The following is a 10,691-nucleotide window of genomic DNA, read 5'->3' as shown; positions in this document are numbered from 1 at the left end:
AATGGGAGGGGATTTCTAACCCTCACAAGGGCAGCTGCAGCCCCGCCAGGGGGCCACCCTCAGCTTCAAGACTCCTGAGACAGGATTTCTTTGCAGTTTGGCCATGCCGGTGACAGTAGAGAAGTTAGGGTGAAACAGGGCTCATCTATCCAGGTGCATGCAGGCTGTTATGTAGCTGGCCACTCTTCAGAACCCAATTTCTTGCTAAGCCTCTGCTTAGAACTAGCACGGCCACCGGCCTGTCCTGGGAGAATGGGCCTTTGTGGCCTGGAGCTTTGGTAAAACCACCCTGACAGACCTGAGGCAGAAAGCAGCAGGGCCCAGAGACATGAGTTCTTCACCCTAACTCAACAACGGTTTCACTATTTGGTCCTACTCTACCTGCCCCATGCCCTGTCCTTACCCTCACCCCTAACAACTGCCCTTCCAATTCTACTCTATCTCCTCACCTCCAACACTTACCTGTCCAACCTACCACTTTTCCAGCATGTCTTGACCCCTGCTGCAGTTCCACGTGCCTCCCTCCCCTCAACCTCCAGTATTCAGAGCATCTGGGGTGCCCAGAACTGCCTTTGAGGAGGTTCCTTCTACCCCAACCAGGTAACCTATAGGCCATCTTGTATCAACTAGCTTCTGGACACCAGGAATCGAGAATTATGTGTAGTATGTTCCTTTTCATGCTCCTTGACAGGAGTTCCACACAAGCCAGGGTGGTGAAGTTCCAAGTCAGCCAGCCAAGTACTCTATCAATGAACACTCAAGAGTGTGTGTGTGTGTGTGTGTGTGTAGACTTCATCTATGGTCATGGTCAAGATCCTTACAGGGTGTGTGTGTGTGTGTGTGTGTGTGTGTGTGTGTTCATGGTCAAGATCCTTACAGGGTGTGTGTGTGTGTGTGTGTGTTCATGGTCAAGATCCTTACAGGGGTGTGTGTGTGTGTGTGTGTGTGTAGACTTCATCTATGGTCATGGTCAAGATCCTTACAGGGGTGTGTGTGTGTGTGTGTGTGTGTGTGTGTGTGTGTAGACTTCATCTATGGTCATGGTCAAGATCCTTACAGGGTGTGTGTGTGTGTGTGTGTGTGTGTGTGTGTGTGTGTGTGTGTGTGTGTGTGTGTGTGTGTGTGTGTGTAGACTTCATCTATGGTCATGGTCAAGATCCTTACAGGGTGTGTGTGTGTGTGTGTGTGTGTATGTGTGTGTGTGTGTGTGTGTAGACTTCATCTATGGTCAAGATCCTTACAGGGTGGGCCAGCACCCTGTAAACATCTGCGCTCCAGCAGCCTGCTGGGGACCAGGGTAGGCAGATAGGGAAAGTCAAGGGGCTGAGGAGAGCAGGCCAGGCCTTCGTGTCTGCCCAGCAGAGGGCTTACTGTCCTGCAGCAACATCCCATAGCTGTCTCCACACATTAGGCCAAGAGCGAAAGGGGGTACAGGGAAAGAAACAATGCTAGGGCTCTCTTAGGGGGGAATGCGAGTGGAATGTAGGGCCTTGATACCAACTCAAGCCTTCTGATGGCTGGGAACGCCCTGGAGGGTCAGAAGGCTCTGCCTTTCTGAACTGTGAGGAATTAGGGAGCATGGTAACCCTTGCTCTGGCAGCCAGGGGAGTGCAGCTGGTGTGGGAGGGGAAGTGGAGGTAGAGGTGAAGCTCTTCTGTCGGCTGAAGGGCACTGATTACATCGCATCTCGCCTCTACCCCACTGAATACCCTGTGTGTGCTCCATCCCAGGGAGCTGATCCCTGCAGTAATTTCAAATGGCTTCTAAGAAGAGAGGGCCAGCCCTCCCCCCATCTCCCCCAGATGAGGCAGACTGCCCTCCTACTCCTCACGGCACCAAGATGACAAATACCCAAGACCCACCCCTGCATGAGCCACTGGCAGGGCCATGGAGGCAGGGGTTCCAAGAAAGTGAGGCAATAGTCAGGGAAATAAATTAATAAATACAGGGGCCCCATGAGGAGCAGCTGGGCAAGCCCTTCCCCTCTGAACATTGATCCCTGCTATCCACTCAGCATCCCCACAGGTTTTGGAAGAGTGGAAGAAGGACTACAGTTTGGAATAAAGGGAGCATTCACTTAGGACAGGCTTCTGGAACTCAGAGTCTGCGTTCCATGCGCCGCTCCACGGCTCGAAGCAGCAGCTCTGAGTATTGCTCCAGTAGGGCCTGCGTTTGCTCAGCCCCCACGGCCCCAGGGCTCCCTCCTGGGCTGCACATTACTGCCCCAGCCAGGGCTTCTAGCTCCTGCCGCACTGAAGAGAAGGTGTTTCTGAGGAGCTGGGTGATGCGATTTTGCTCTGCTGAGGGTGTCTTGCAGCTGGCCACCTGCAACAGGATCCGGAAAGTGAGTCAGAGAAACAGTGGGGAGACCAGTCAATGGATGTATAAGAAGGTCTAGCCCAAAGAAAGGACTGCACACCCAGCTGGGTGTGGCTGGGAGTTCCACACTCCAAGATCAGCAAGTAAGACCAGAGGATATGGGATGGAGGCCGACTTGGGGCGTGAACTCCAAGAGCCCATTAGGTGGCACCATCCACACCTTGTTACCAACTCCTCTTTTAGAGCTTGGGCCCTGCTGGTCTGTCCTCTATGTCTAGGGTGGCCAAAGAGTTTTTAAATATGAAAGGGGATACTGGGACAACAGGTATAAACTGGGATGGTCCTGAGCAAACTAGGACATGTGACCCCCTACCCTTCTTGTCTAAGGACATCTTCAGCTCTTAGCCATAATTGACTGACAGGTGCTCAGTTCAAGAGGCCTAACCTGACCTCTAACCTCACCTACTCTGCCCAGGATGATCTTGATTGCTCCACCCACCCAACAGTGGAGGGAAGAGCCTTATCATGATTGTTCTGGATCTTCAGTTAGCACTCTTGATGTGCTCTATCTCCCCACTGGTGGGTGCCCAACACGTACCAAGTGGTAAAGCCCCACAGCCTGGCGCACACTGGCCTGGAGCTCTGCCACAAGTTGTTCACACTGCTCCAGGTTCACCACTGGCTCTGAGTGGGGGTGGGGGTGGGGAGGAAACAGCTCAGTAAGGCCCAGCAAAGCTGCCCTTTCAGGCCTCCCCACCCAGGGACCTACCCCCTCAGAGCAGGAGAGGTTCACTCCCCAACAACACACCCCCTCCATGTGCCCTCAGTCCCTTCTTGCATCCTTCCCTCCCAATACCACACAGAAAACCAAGTCCAGAAGAAAGGGCCAGCCCCAGCTCCAGGGCCCAGAGGCACTGAAGGGGCAGGTGGGTCACAGGGAGATCACCAAGGTTGGCACTAAGAGTGTCTCACCATTGGGGTGTGATTTATGGACCAAGACAGGAACAGATAGGATAAAAATGCCAGAGGCTGGACACACAGAAATGGGATGGAGACAGAGAATGGCCAATGAAGACGGGAAGGAGGACAGGGCATGAGATTAAGTGGGGGGAGTTGTGCACACCTGAGTCCTGGCTCAGGGCTGCCCCTGGCCTGGTGCAGCCCATGGGGCTGGGAGTCTTCTCAGGAAGTGGGGGTTGCAAGTTCTCAGGGCCTTGGAGGAGGCTGTTGACTGGCAGTTGCTGGGCACTGGGTCCATTGGGCCCAGGCTGAGGCTGGCATTCTGTCCTTGGCCTGAGAGGGATACCCTCCCCCAAACAAGCCTGCCTTTCCGGTGTACTATGAGTCTTTCCTAGGCCTGCCAGGGTGCCAGGTTGTTCTGCCTCACCAGGGGCCCGGCCTTTGGTTACAGGTGAGAATGTGGCTAGAGAAGGACGATCAGGCAGTGGCTTTGGGATGTCCAGGACCAGGTGAGCCCGGCTGGGCAGGGCCAGCTTGCTGAGTGGTGAGACTCGAATGGGGGTAGGAGCCTGAGGTTCAGCCACCAGGCCCAAGTTCTCCCCAACAGAGATGCTGCGGGATATCTTGGCCATGGAACTAGCGGTGGGATTCTGGTAGGAGTGGGGCCGAGACAGACGGCCATCAGCCTGAGACAGGGAGCGCAGACACTCCTGGGCCTCCATTTCCCGTAAGAGCAATGGGCCTGATGGAGGGGCCTCGTCTGCAGAGGAGACAGATGTATGCAGGTCAGGTGGTGAGGAAGGCATCCCAAGTGCAAAAGCTCAGTTCCCTGGGAGTCGCTGTCCCCTGCACATACCCACTAAGGGACACCCGGTGGCAAGCACAGTGACACATCCGGGTTACAGACCCTCCTTCCTCTAATGCTCATGTGCTCCACAGTCCCCACACCCTAGAACTGAGCCCACCAGCCTCCTCACCCTGCGGCACCAGACTCTGTGTAGACTGGGCTTTCTGGAGTCCACCTAAGGGGCTGGCTGTGGCCACTCTCTTGGGGGCCCAGCTGCTATCCGGGCTGAGACGGTGGCGTGGCAACAGCACAGGGGCTGCCTGCTGGGGGCCAGGGTTTCCAGGGGAGGGTGCCGCCTCTGGGGGTGCTCCTGGAGGACTAGCACCATTGCCTCCCAGGTCCTCACCAGATGCCTGCAGCATCTGGGCTGGTCTCGACGTCAGTGGCAGGCTTGAGGAAGATGGGGACAGTTCCCTATGGGAAGGAAATGTGGAGGAAGGCCCGGAGAAGGGTCAGGGCTCCTCCCTGGCAAGATGGGAGAGAATTTCTCATAGGACTACAAACGTGCTAGGAGAGAAGGGCAGACACAAAGCCAGCCAGGCCAGCTGTTCCAAAACTTGGGGTGCAAAATACTGTTGGGCACAGGAAGGCAGAAGCCTTGGAGAAAGGAAGACTGTAGGCTGCCCCAGGGGCAGGACTGGCCCTTTCTGGGAGCACTGGAAGGTCAGGAGAGCAGGAGCTCCTCAGGGAAGAGAGAGCTGCTACGAGGAGAGGTACCTGAGTCGGGGGGTCTGCACTTGTAATAGGAATCGTGAAGAAATGCTCCGAGACTCTGTCCTCTCTGGCACCCGCACTGGGCCCCCTGCCAGGGTGATAGAAATCATGATTCAAAGCAAGCCCTCCTTGAAGCCAGCCCCAGGGCATGGCCTGCCCTTGGACCCTCCCTCTCACCCAGGCAAGTAGCAGGGGAGGGCAGACTGCAGTGACCAAGTGCTGGCCCTCAGACCACACCTGGAGCAGCCCCATTGGCCAGAGTCTCAAAGTGTTGTTTCAGAAACTGCTCCTGGTCCGGGGTATGAGGGCTGCCATCCTGCAGCCCATAGTGGGCAGTGCCTGCCTCCTCTTCCTCTTCCTCATCACCCTCAGCTGGCTCTTCAAGGTCTGAGGAAATGCCATCCACACTCAGGGGCTCCGTGCTCTCAGAGTCTGGATGTGGGGAGAGGGAGAAGCATCATGCCGCACCCATGTTGCCAGAGCCTCAGCTCCCACCTCAGAGTGCTGACCTGCCTCAGTGCGGCAGCCTCACCTTCATTGGGATGCTCAGGGCTGGAAAGGCGGCTGCTGCTGTAATCCACAGAGCAGGCACTATCAGGACTGTGCTTCTCTGAGCCCCTGCCACCTGGGTACACTCTTCCCAGGGTCCCTCGGGCTGGAGCCTGTACCTGGAAGCCACTGCCAGAAAGGCCAGCAGGGAGGAGAGGCTGTGAACAGGGCAAGCAGCAGTCCTGGTGGACTCCTGCCTTCCTTCCCTGCCCCCTCCCCGGAAGCAGGACAGGGGATGAGGCAATGGCAAGGTGGTGCGCAAGCCCCAAGAACCCTGGGCCAGTCCTCCCCTAACTGAAGAATGCCTGAAGGTAAGGGAAGATGGGAGCTGTCTGGCCCCTGAGGTCTAGTGAGGAAAGGACCCTTGCCTGGTATCCAGGGTGGGGCTGTCACTTGGCTCTGGGTAGACAATACCATCTTCAATAGGTGCAGCCTCCAGGTCTTGGGCAAAGACCCCTTCCTCTTGGGACAACAGTTGGATAATGTGGGGACAGGAACAGGGTTGGGAAGCCTGAGGCTGAGGGGGCTTTTCATTCTGGGAACACACAAAGGGGCATTACTAGGATTGCTGATATGAGAGGGTCTTGGAAAAGAGGTAAAGGTGGGGAAAGATTTGGTAGGCACCAATTCCGGGGAAAGCTGAATATTCCAATTATGAGGACAGACACCAAGATGCCAGGATATCCTAGCACTCAGGGCTGCAACCTCCAGCCACCACTGGGTGTCATGAGCCCTCCAAGGAATCCAGCCCAGGACAAAAGCTACCTTTTGCTCCCCGCCCCGCCCCCCTGCCCTCACCATACCGTACAGCCTAGCCAGCCCCAGCCCCAGTGACTTTGCAGTTTGGGTTACCCATGTGCCTCAGGAACAGAGCAAGCATAGTTGGATCAGGGCTCAGGCCCCAGCCGTTGGCACAAGGCTGGCTAAAGCTGCTTGGAGATCTCTAGGGACCTGGGAGAAGGCTGGCTCACCTGGCTAGCATGTGAGGTCTCAGAGGCCTGCTGACCATGCCTCCCAGGGCCAGATGGGGACACGGCCAGCGAGTTCCGGCTAGGGCCGCGAAGGCTCGGAGCCAGTGTCTCCAGCTGCCGCAAGTCCAGCATGGAGCGAACACTCAGCTCTGCACCTGGCTGAGCCCAGCGCCCCCTTCTTCTGGGTCCTTGGTTGCCCACAGGAGTGTGGTCCAGGAACTCCATCATCTGCTGTGCCTGGTGAAGGTGGGGTGGGGGAGGAATAACCACAACCACACAATAGTATTAGCAAACACTCATATGTCACTTACTGTATGCCAGGCACTTTACATGTATTAGCTCATTTAATCCTCACAACCACCTTAAATAAGTAGGTACTAGTATTAGCCCCATTTTCACAGATGGGAAAACTGAAGCACAGAGGGTTTAAATGACTTGTCCCAAGTCCCATAAGTTACAACTCAGGTAGTCTGCCCCCAGAGTTCAAGCTCTTAGCTTCACTCTATGCTTCTAGTCTCAGCCTTCACCTGGTGTCATGAGGCCTCAGAGCTGAAAGTCTCTTAAATCCCTTAGTCTGAGGATAGCCCCAACAGAGCCCCCACGCCCACTCACAGCACCAAGGACAGACCACCAGCCCAGCCTTTGGGACTCCTGGCCCAGTCAGAACACACCACGGACCCTCACCCCCACCCCCACGCCCAAGAAACTGCTGCTGACCGCAGAAGGTACCTGTGCTTGAAACCCTGGCATCTGATGAAGGAGGGCCCGGCGCCTCAGGCCCTGCTCTGAGAGCCCTTATCCTGCTCTGGCCAGTCTGAAGCAGCTGCTCAGTTACTGATCCTCTTATGGCCTTTTCCCTCTAACTGTTCTGGAACTTATGAGCTTATCTCCTAACCTGGGGCCTGTAGAACCACAGTTGTTCAATTTCTGCTCTTTGGACCTTTGATTTTCTTGAACTTTAGTTTTGTTTGGCTCAGACCCCCCTTATGTATTCCCCACCTCAACCTGTTCTCCATTCACATTTACTCCCAGGCTCCCAGGCAGCTAAATAAGTGGAGTACATCCTCTAGCGGCAACTAACGATTGTAGACCACCTCACTGGTCCCAGGAAGGAAATACCTGGTCTTTGTCTCTTCATCATCCCTAACCTGGGATGGACACAGCTGCTTGAACTGCCCCCACAAGGCCCTTCCTTGAATACAACAGGTGGAGCATGTAGGCCAGATCAGAGAGTCTGGCTTTCACCTTCCTTCACCTCTCATAACCTTGAAGGGCATTTTTTTTTTTAACAATCAAGACTTACCTGGCTCATCTCCCAGTGAGACAGGCTTCGGGGCAGGGCAGGGCTGGGCATTAAGGCTAGATAGAGACAGGCAGTCAGAGAGAGTGTCTTCCTGCCCACCCACCCAGAGCCTGGCCCCACAGCAGCCCATAGCCCATGTGGCCACAGGGATGCTCTGGTTTCCTCAGCTCACACTGCTTCCACTCCAACAGTCCCAGAAAGGTCCTATCTAGCCACTATACCGGCTGGTGCTGGTCTGGCCCTACACCAGACTTCCACAGACCTGACCCTTTCTTGGTTCCCTTGGCAAGAATGGGTAGAGCTGGAAGTTCTTCTTCAGTGCCCTCATCCTCTCCCTCCTTGTCACTGTCTGATGAGAGAGCTGGTCCAGGAGACAGCATCGACGGAGCCTCATGCCTGAGTCCAGGACAAGGAGGTCATGTGGAGAGGAGACTTAATGGGGGAAGAGGTCAACCTCATGGATCTTTGTGTGAGAAGCAAGTGTTGAGAGACACAGAGCCGTGGAATAGCAGGTCCAGAGCAAGGAGGAGGTGCAGGGAGATCACAAGGAGCCATCTGTACATCCACCACCACTTGCCCATATCCCATACTCTGTTCTCACCAGTTGGGTCCAGCAGACCTTTGAGGAGAAGGTGGTCCTTGTTGCTTGCCCCCTCGCTGATGCTGGCGCAACTCAGCCAGACGCTGTCTCATGCTGATGGTCATCTCAGAGCTCAGGCGCCACACAAATATGCAGCTGCACAGAGTCATAGAGTTGGGTGAGGAGGGGAAGGGCAGGACCCTGCAGGTGGCAACAGCATTAGTTCCCTTTCTCCACTGGCAAGGAGACCAGAGGCATCCTCTAGTGCCAGGTCTGGCCTGGTCAAGAAATACCACTCTACTGCCCAGAGACTTTAAGGTGTGAAGAGAGGCAAGGGGGCAGGGTGCGTCTGCAGCCCCGAGAAAGAATTTGTATCTCAGGGAAGCTGGCTTCTGCTCACCTGTCCCCTGATACGGAGATAAGATGTTTGCAGTCATTACTGAATTTCATGCCAGTGACAATCTCTGTGAAGAATAAAGAATTTGGCCTATGAGCCACCCTGAAGCCCCAGCCAGGCTTCTGTCCCAACAATGAAGGTCGGGGGCTGGTTGGAGGGGAGGAGCAGGCAGCTCTGTAGGGTCCCAAGAAATAAAAGGAAAAAAGAGTCAAGGCCCAGGGGTAGCATACTAGTGCTACACTCACCTGAGTGGCCAAACATGGTGGCCACACACTCGCCTGAGGAGAAGTCAAAAATGGAGAGGTTCTTGTCAGAACAGCTGGTGGCAATGTAGATTCCTGAGGGGTCTGTCTGCACCTGAAGGAGAGGGACACAGCTGGAAGAGGACGGGAAGCACCAGTTCCTCTCCACCTAAGACAACTGTCCTCCCATTCTGTGGCCCAGTGCCCATCCCCCTGGGCCCTTACCTTAATCAGAGTGCCATCATCACCCTGTGACCCTTTAAACAGCTTTTTCTGCTTTCCACTGCTGATGTTAAAGATCCTGTAAGAAACACACTGTCATTCACATGAGGAGAAGGCCAGGATCGAGCACACCTGGGGAAAGGAAACACCAGCATCTACTCCCAGCCCTGTTCTCTCTGGGAGCCACTCCCCAACACCAAAGGGACTATCACCTTTTAGGTGAGACAAGTACTCATTCTGTAGGCTCAAGGGGATGCAAAGTCCTGGACAGATAGAGGAGGGGACTGAGCTGCCTACAGCTGACCCCCTGAGGCAAAAAGGAATGTGGTCAGATGGTCTGAGAAGGGGATGCCCACCGAATATTTCGGTCCTGGCAGCCAATGGCCGTGTACTTCCAGCTGGGCTCCACATCCATGTCATAAAGGGTTGTCTTCCGTACCACGTGGTGTGTCCGTGTAAACTGTACTCCATCTCCAGACTGTAGGAGTGCAGCATGTGGGCAGACCCAATGCCCAAATGCCACACCAGGCCCAGAGAGACCTGCATTCACCTCTTGCAACCTCAGGTAGGGGAATGGTAGAGAACCCAGCCCCCCACTGCCCCCTTCAGGGAAGCCCCATTCCCTCACCTTCTGTGCAGTGCGGAAGTAGATGCTCTTGTCTGCTCCACAGCTGATCATGCGGACTTGCCCATCACTGGCTACGGAGGAGGGGGACCTCGCTGTTCCCACTGCCTCTCACCAGGAAGCCAGACTTTCCTCTGCCCTCCCTCCATACTGCCCGCCTATAGAGCTACTCTGCGTGGCTGGGACAACCAATTAAATCAGGATATTTCCCTTCAAACCTAAAACTTTCCTTTGTCTCTATCCTCAGCCAACCTGGTTGGGTCAGGCTCCCCTGGACTGAGAGTCTATATCCCACCTGTCTTCCCATCCAGCCCCAGGCCTCCCAGCTGCTGCACAAACTCCCCCGTGACTGGGACACTGTTCTCGTGGAGGCAGGAGGCAGGTGGCAGTGGGGCAGGGGATGGTGGTGGCAGGTGGTAGAATAGGCCTGGACTGCCCTGGCCCACCTGCAAATTTGACAGCAGTGATGGAGGATGAGTGCTCATCCAATGTCTGCTGGAGACTATACTCCCGTCCGGCGTCCAGCACATGGATCAGCCGGTCCCGGCTCGCCGATGCCAGCAGCTTCAGACCTAAGGTTGGAAGAACTTCAGCAGCCCACAAGCACCCAGCACAGCCCCTTATTTAGGCCCAACTAAGAGGGCCTCAAGAACTGAGCCCCATCCCTAAGCCAACGGAACCACGGAGCAGGGATGGAGCAGTCCTCCTCTAAACCGACAAAGACACCAAATGATTCAAAGGATTTTCGGTCCCACATCCAAGAGCCAGATTAAATATATGTGGCAGTAGCAGGACTGGAGGAGCCCTGTGCCATTCTGGGCTAGACACCGCATCCTCTTTACCTGTGTCTGGCTTCGAGTATTCCAGGCATAGAATTTCCGAGTCATGGGCCTCCACCTTGAGCATCTCACTCAGGGACCGCAGCTCATGCACCCTGCAAAATGAGGAGAGGAGGAAGGAGA

The 10,691-nt window shown here is 55.3% G+C and overlaps 1 protein-coding gene across 4 annotated transcripts in view; it reads right to left on the bottom strand.

Annotated features, from left to right (window-relative positions):
- Positions 1-1,922: 1,922 nt before the first annotated feature.
- The window catches only part of MAPKBP1 (mitogen-activated protein kinase binding protein 1), a 47,610-nt gene continuing 38,841 nt past the window's right edge, over positions 1,923-10,691 (bottom strand). For 3 of the 4 annotated variants that reach the window (XM_037018929.2, XM_073211675.1, XM_073211672.1), the window contains 19 exons: positions 10,572-10,663; positions 10,176-10,301; positions 9,733-9,803; positions 9,461-9,582; positions 9,108-9,183; positions 8,886-8,997; positions 8,644-8,707; positions 8,265-8,399; positions 7,926-8,059; positions 7,664-7,719; positions 6,361-6,597; positions 5,758-5,924; positions 5,373-5,518; positions 5,078-5,272; positions 4,844-4,928; positions 4,257-4,540; positions 3,443-4,039; positions 2,918-3,003; positions 1,923-2,325 (listed from right to left, as the gene is read on the bottom strand). In XM_037018929.2, coding sequence (XP_036874824.2) covers positions 2,098-2,325; positions 2,918-3,003; positions 3,443-4,039; positions 4,257-4,540; positions 4,844-4,928; positions 5,078-5,272; positions 5,373-5,518; positions 5,758-5,924; positions 6,361-6,597; positions 7,664-7,719; positions 7,926-8,059; positions 8,265-8,399; positions 8,644-8,707; positions 8,886-8,997; positions 9,108-9,183; positions 9,461-9,582; positions 9,733-9,803; positions 10,176-10,301; positions 10,572-10,663 — 3,013 coding nt within the window. In that variant the 3' untranslated portion in view covers positions 1,923-2,097. The remainder of the gene's footprint in view (positions 2,326-2,917; positions 3,004-3,442; positions 4,040-4,256; positions 4,541-4,843; positions 4,929-5,077; positions 5,273-5,372; positions 5,519-5,757; positions 5,925-6,360; positions 6,598-7,663; positions 7,720-7,925; positions 8,060-8,264; positions 8,400-8,643; positions 8,708-8,885; positions 8,998-9,107; positions 9,184-9,460; positions 9,583-9,732; positions 9,804-10,175; positions 10,302-10,571; positions 10,664-10,691) is intronic. The other variant, XM_073211673.1, reaches the window with a different exon arrangement.

This window comes from Manis javanica, chromosome 8 (assembly GCF_040802235.1).
Source record: "Manis javanica isolate MJ-LG chromosome 8, MJ_LKY, whole genome shotgun sequence".
NCBI lineage: Eukaryota > Metazoa > Chordata > Mammalia > Pholidota > Manidae > Manis > Manis javanica.
Note: the sequence above shows the minus strand (reverse complement) of the source record. Positions and strands in the feature narration are given on the sequence as shown.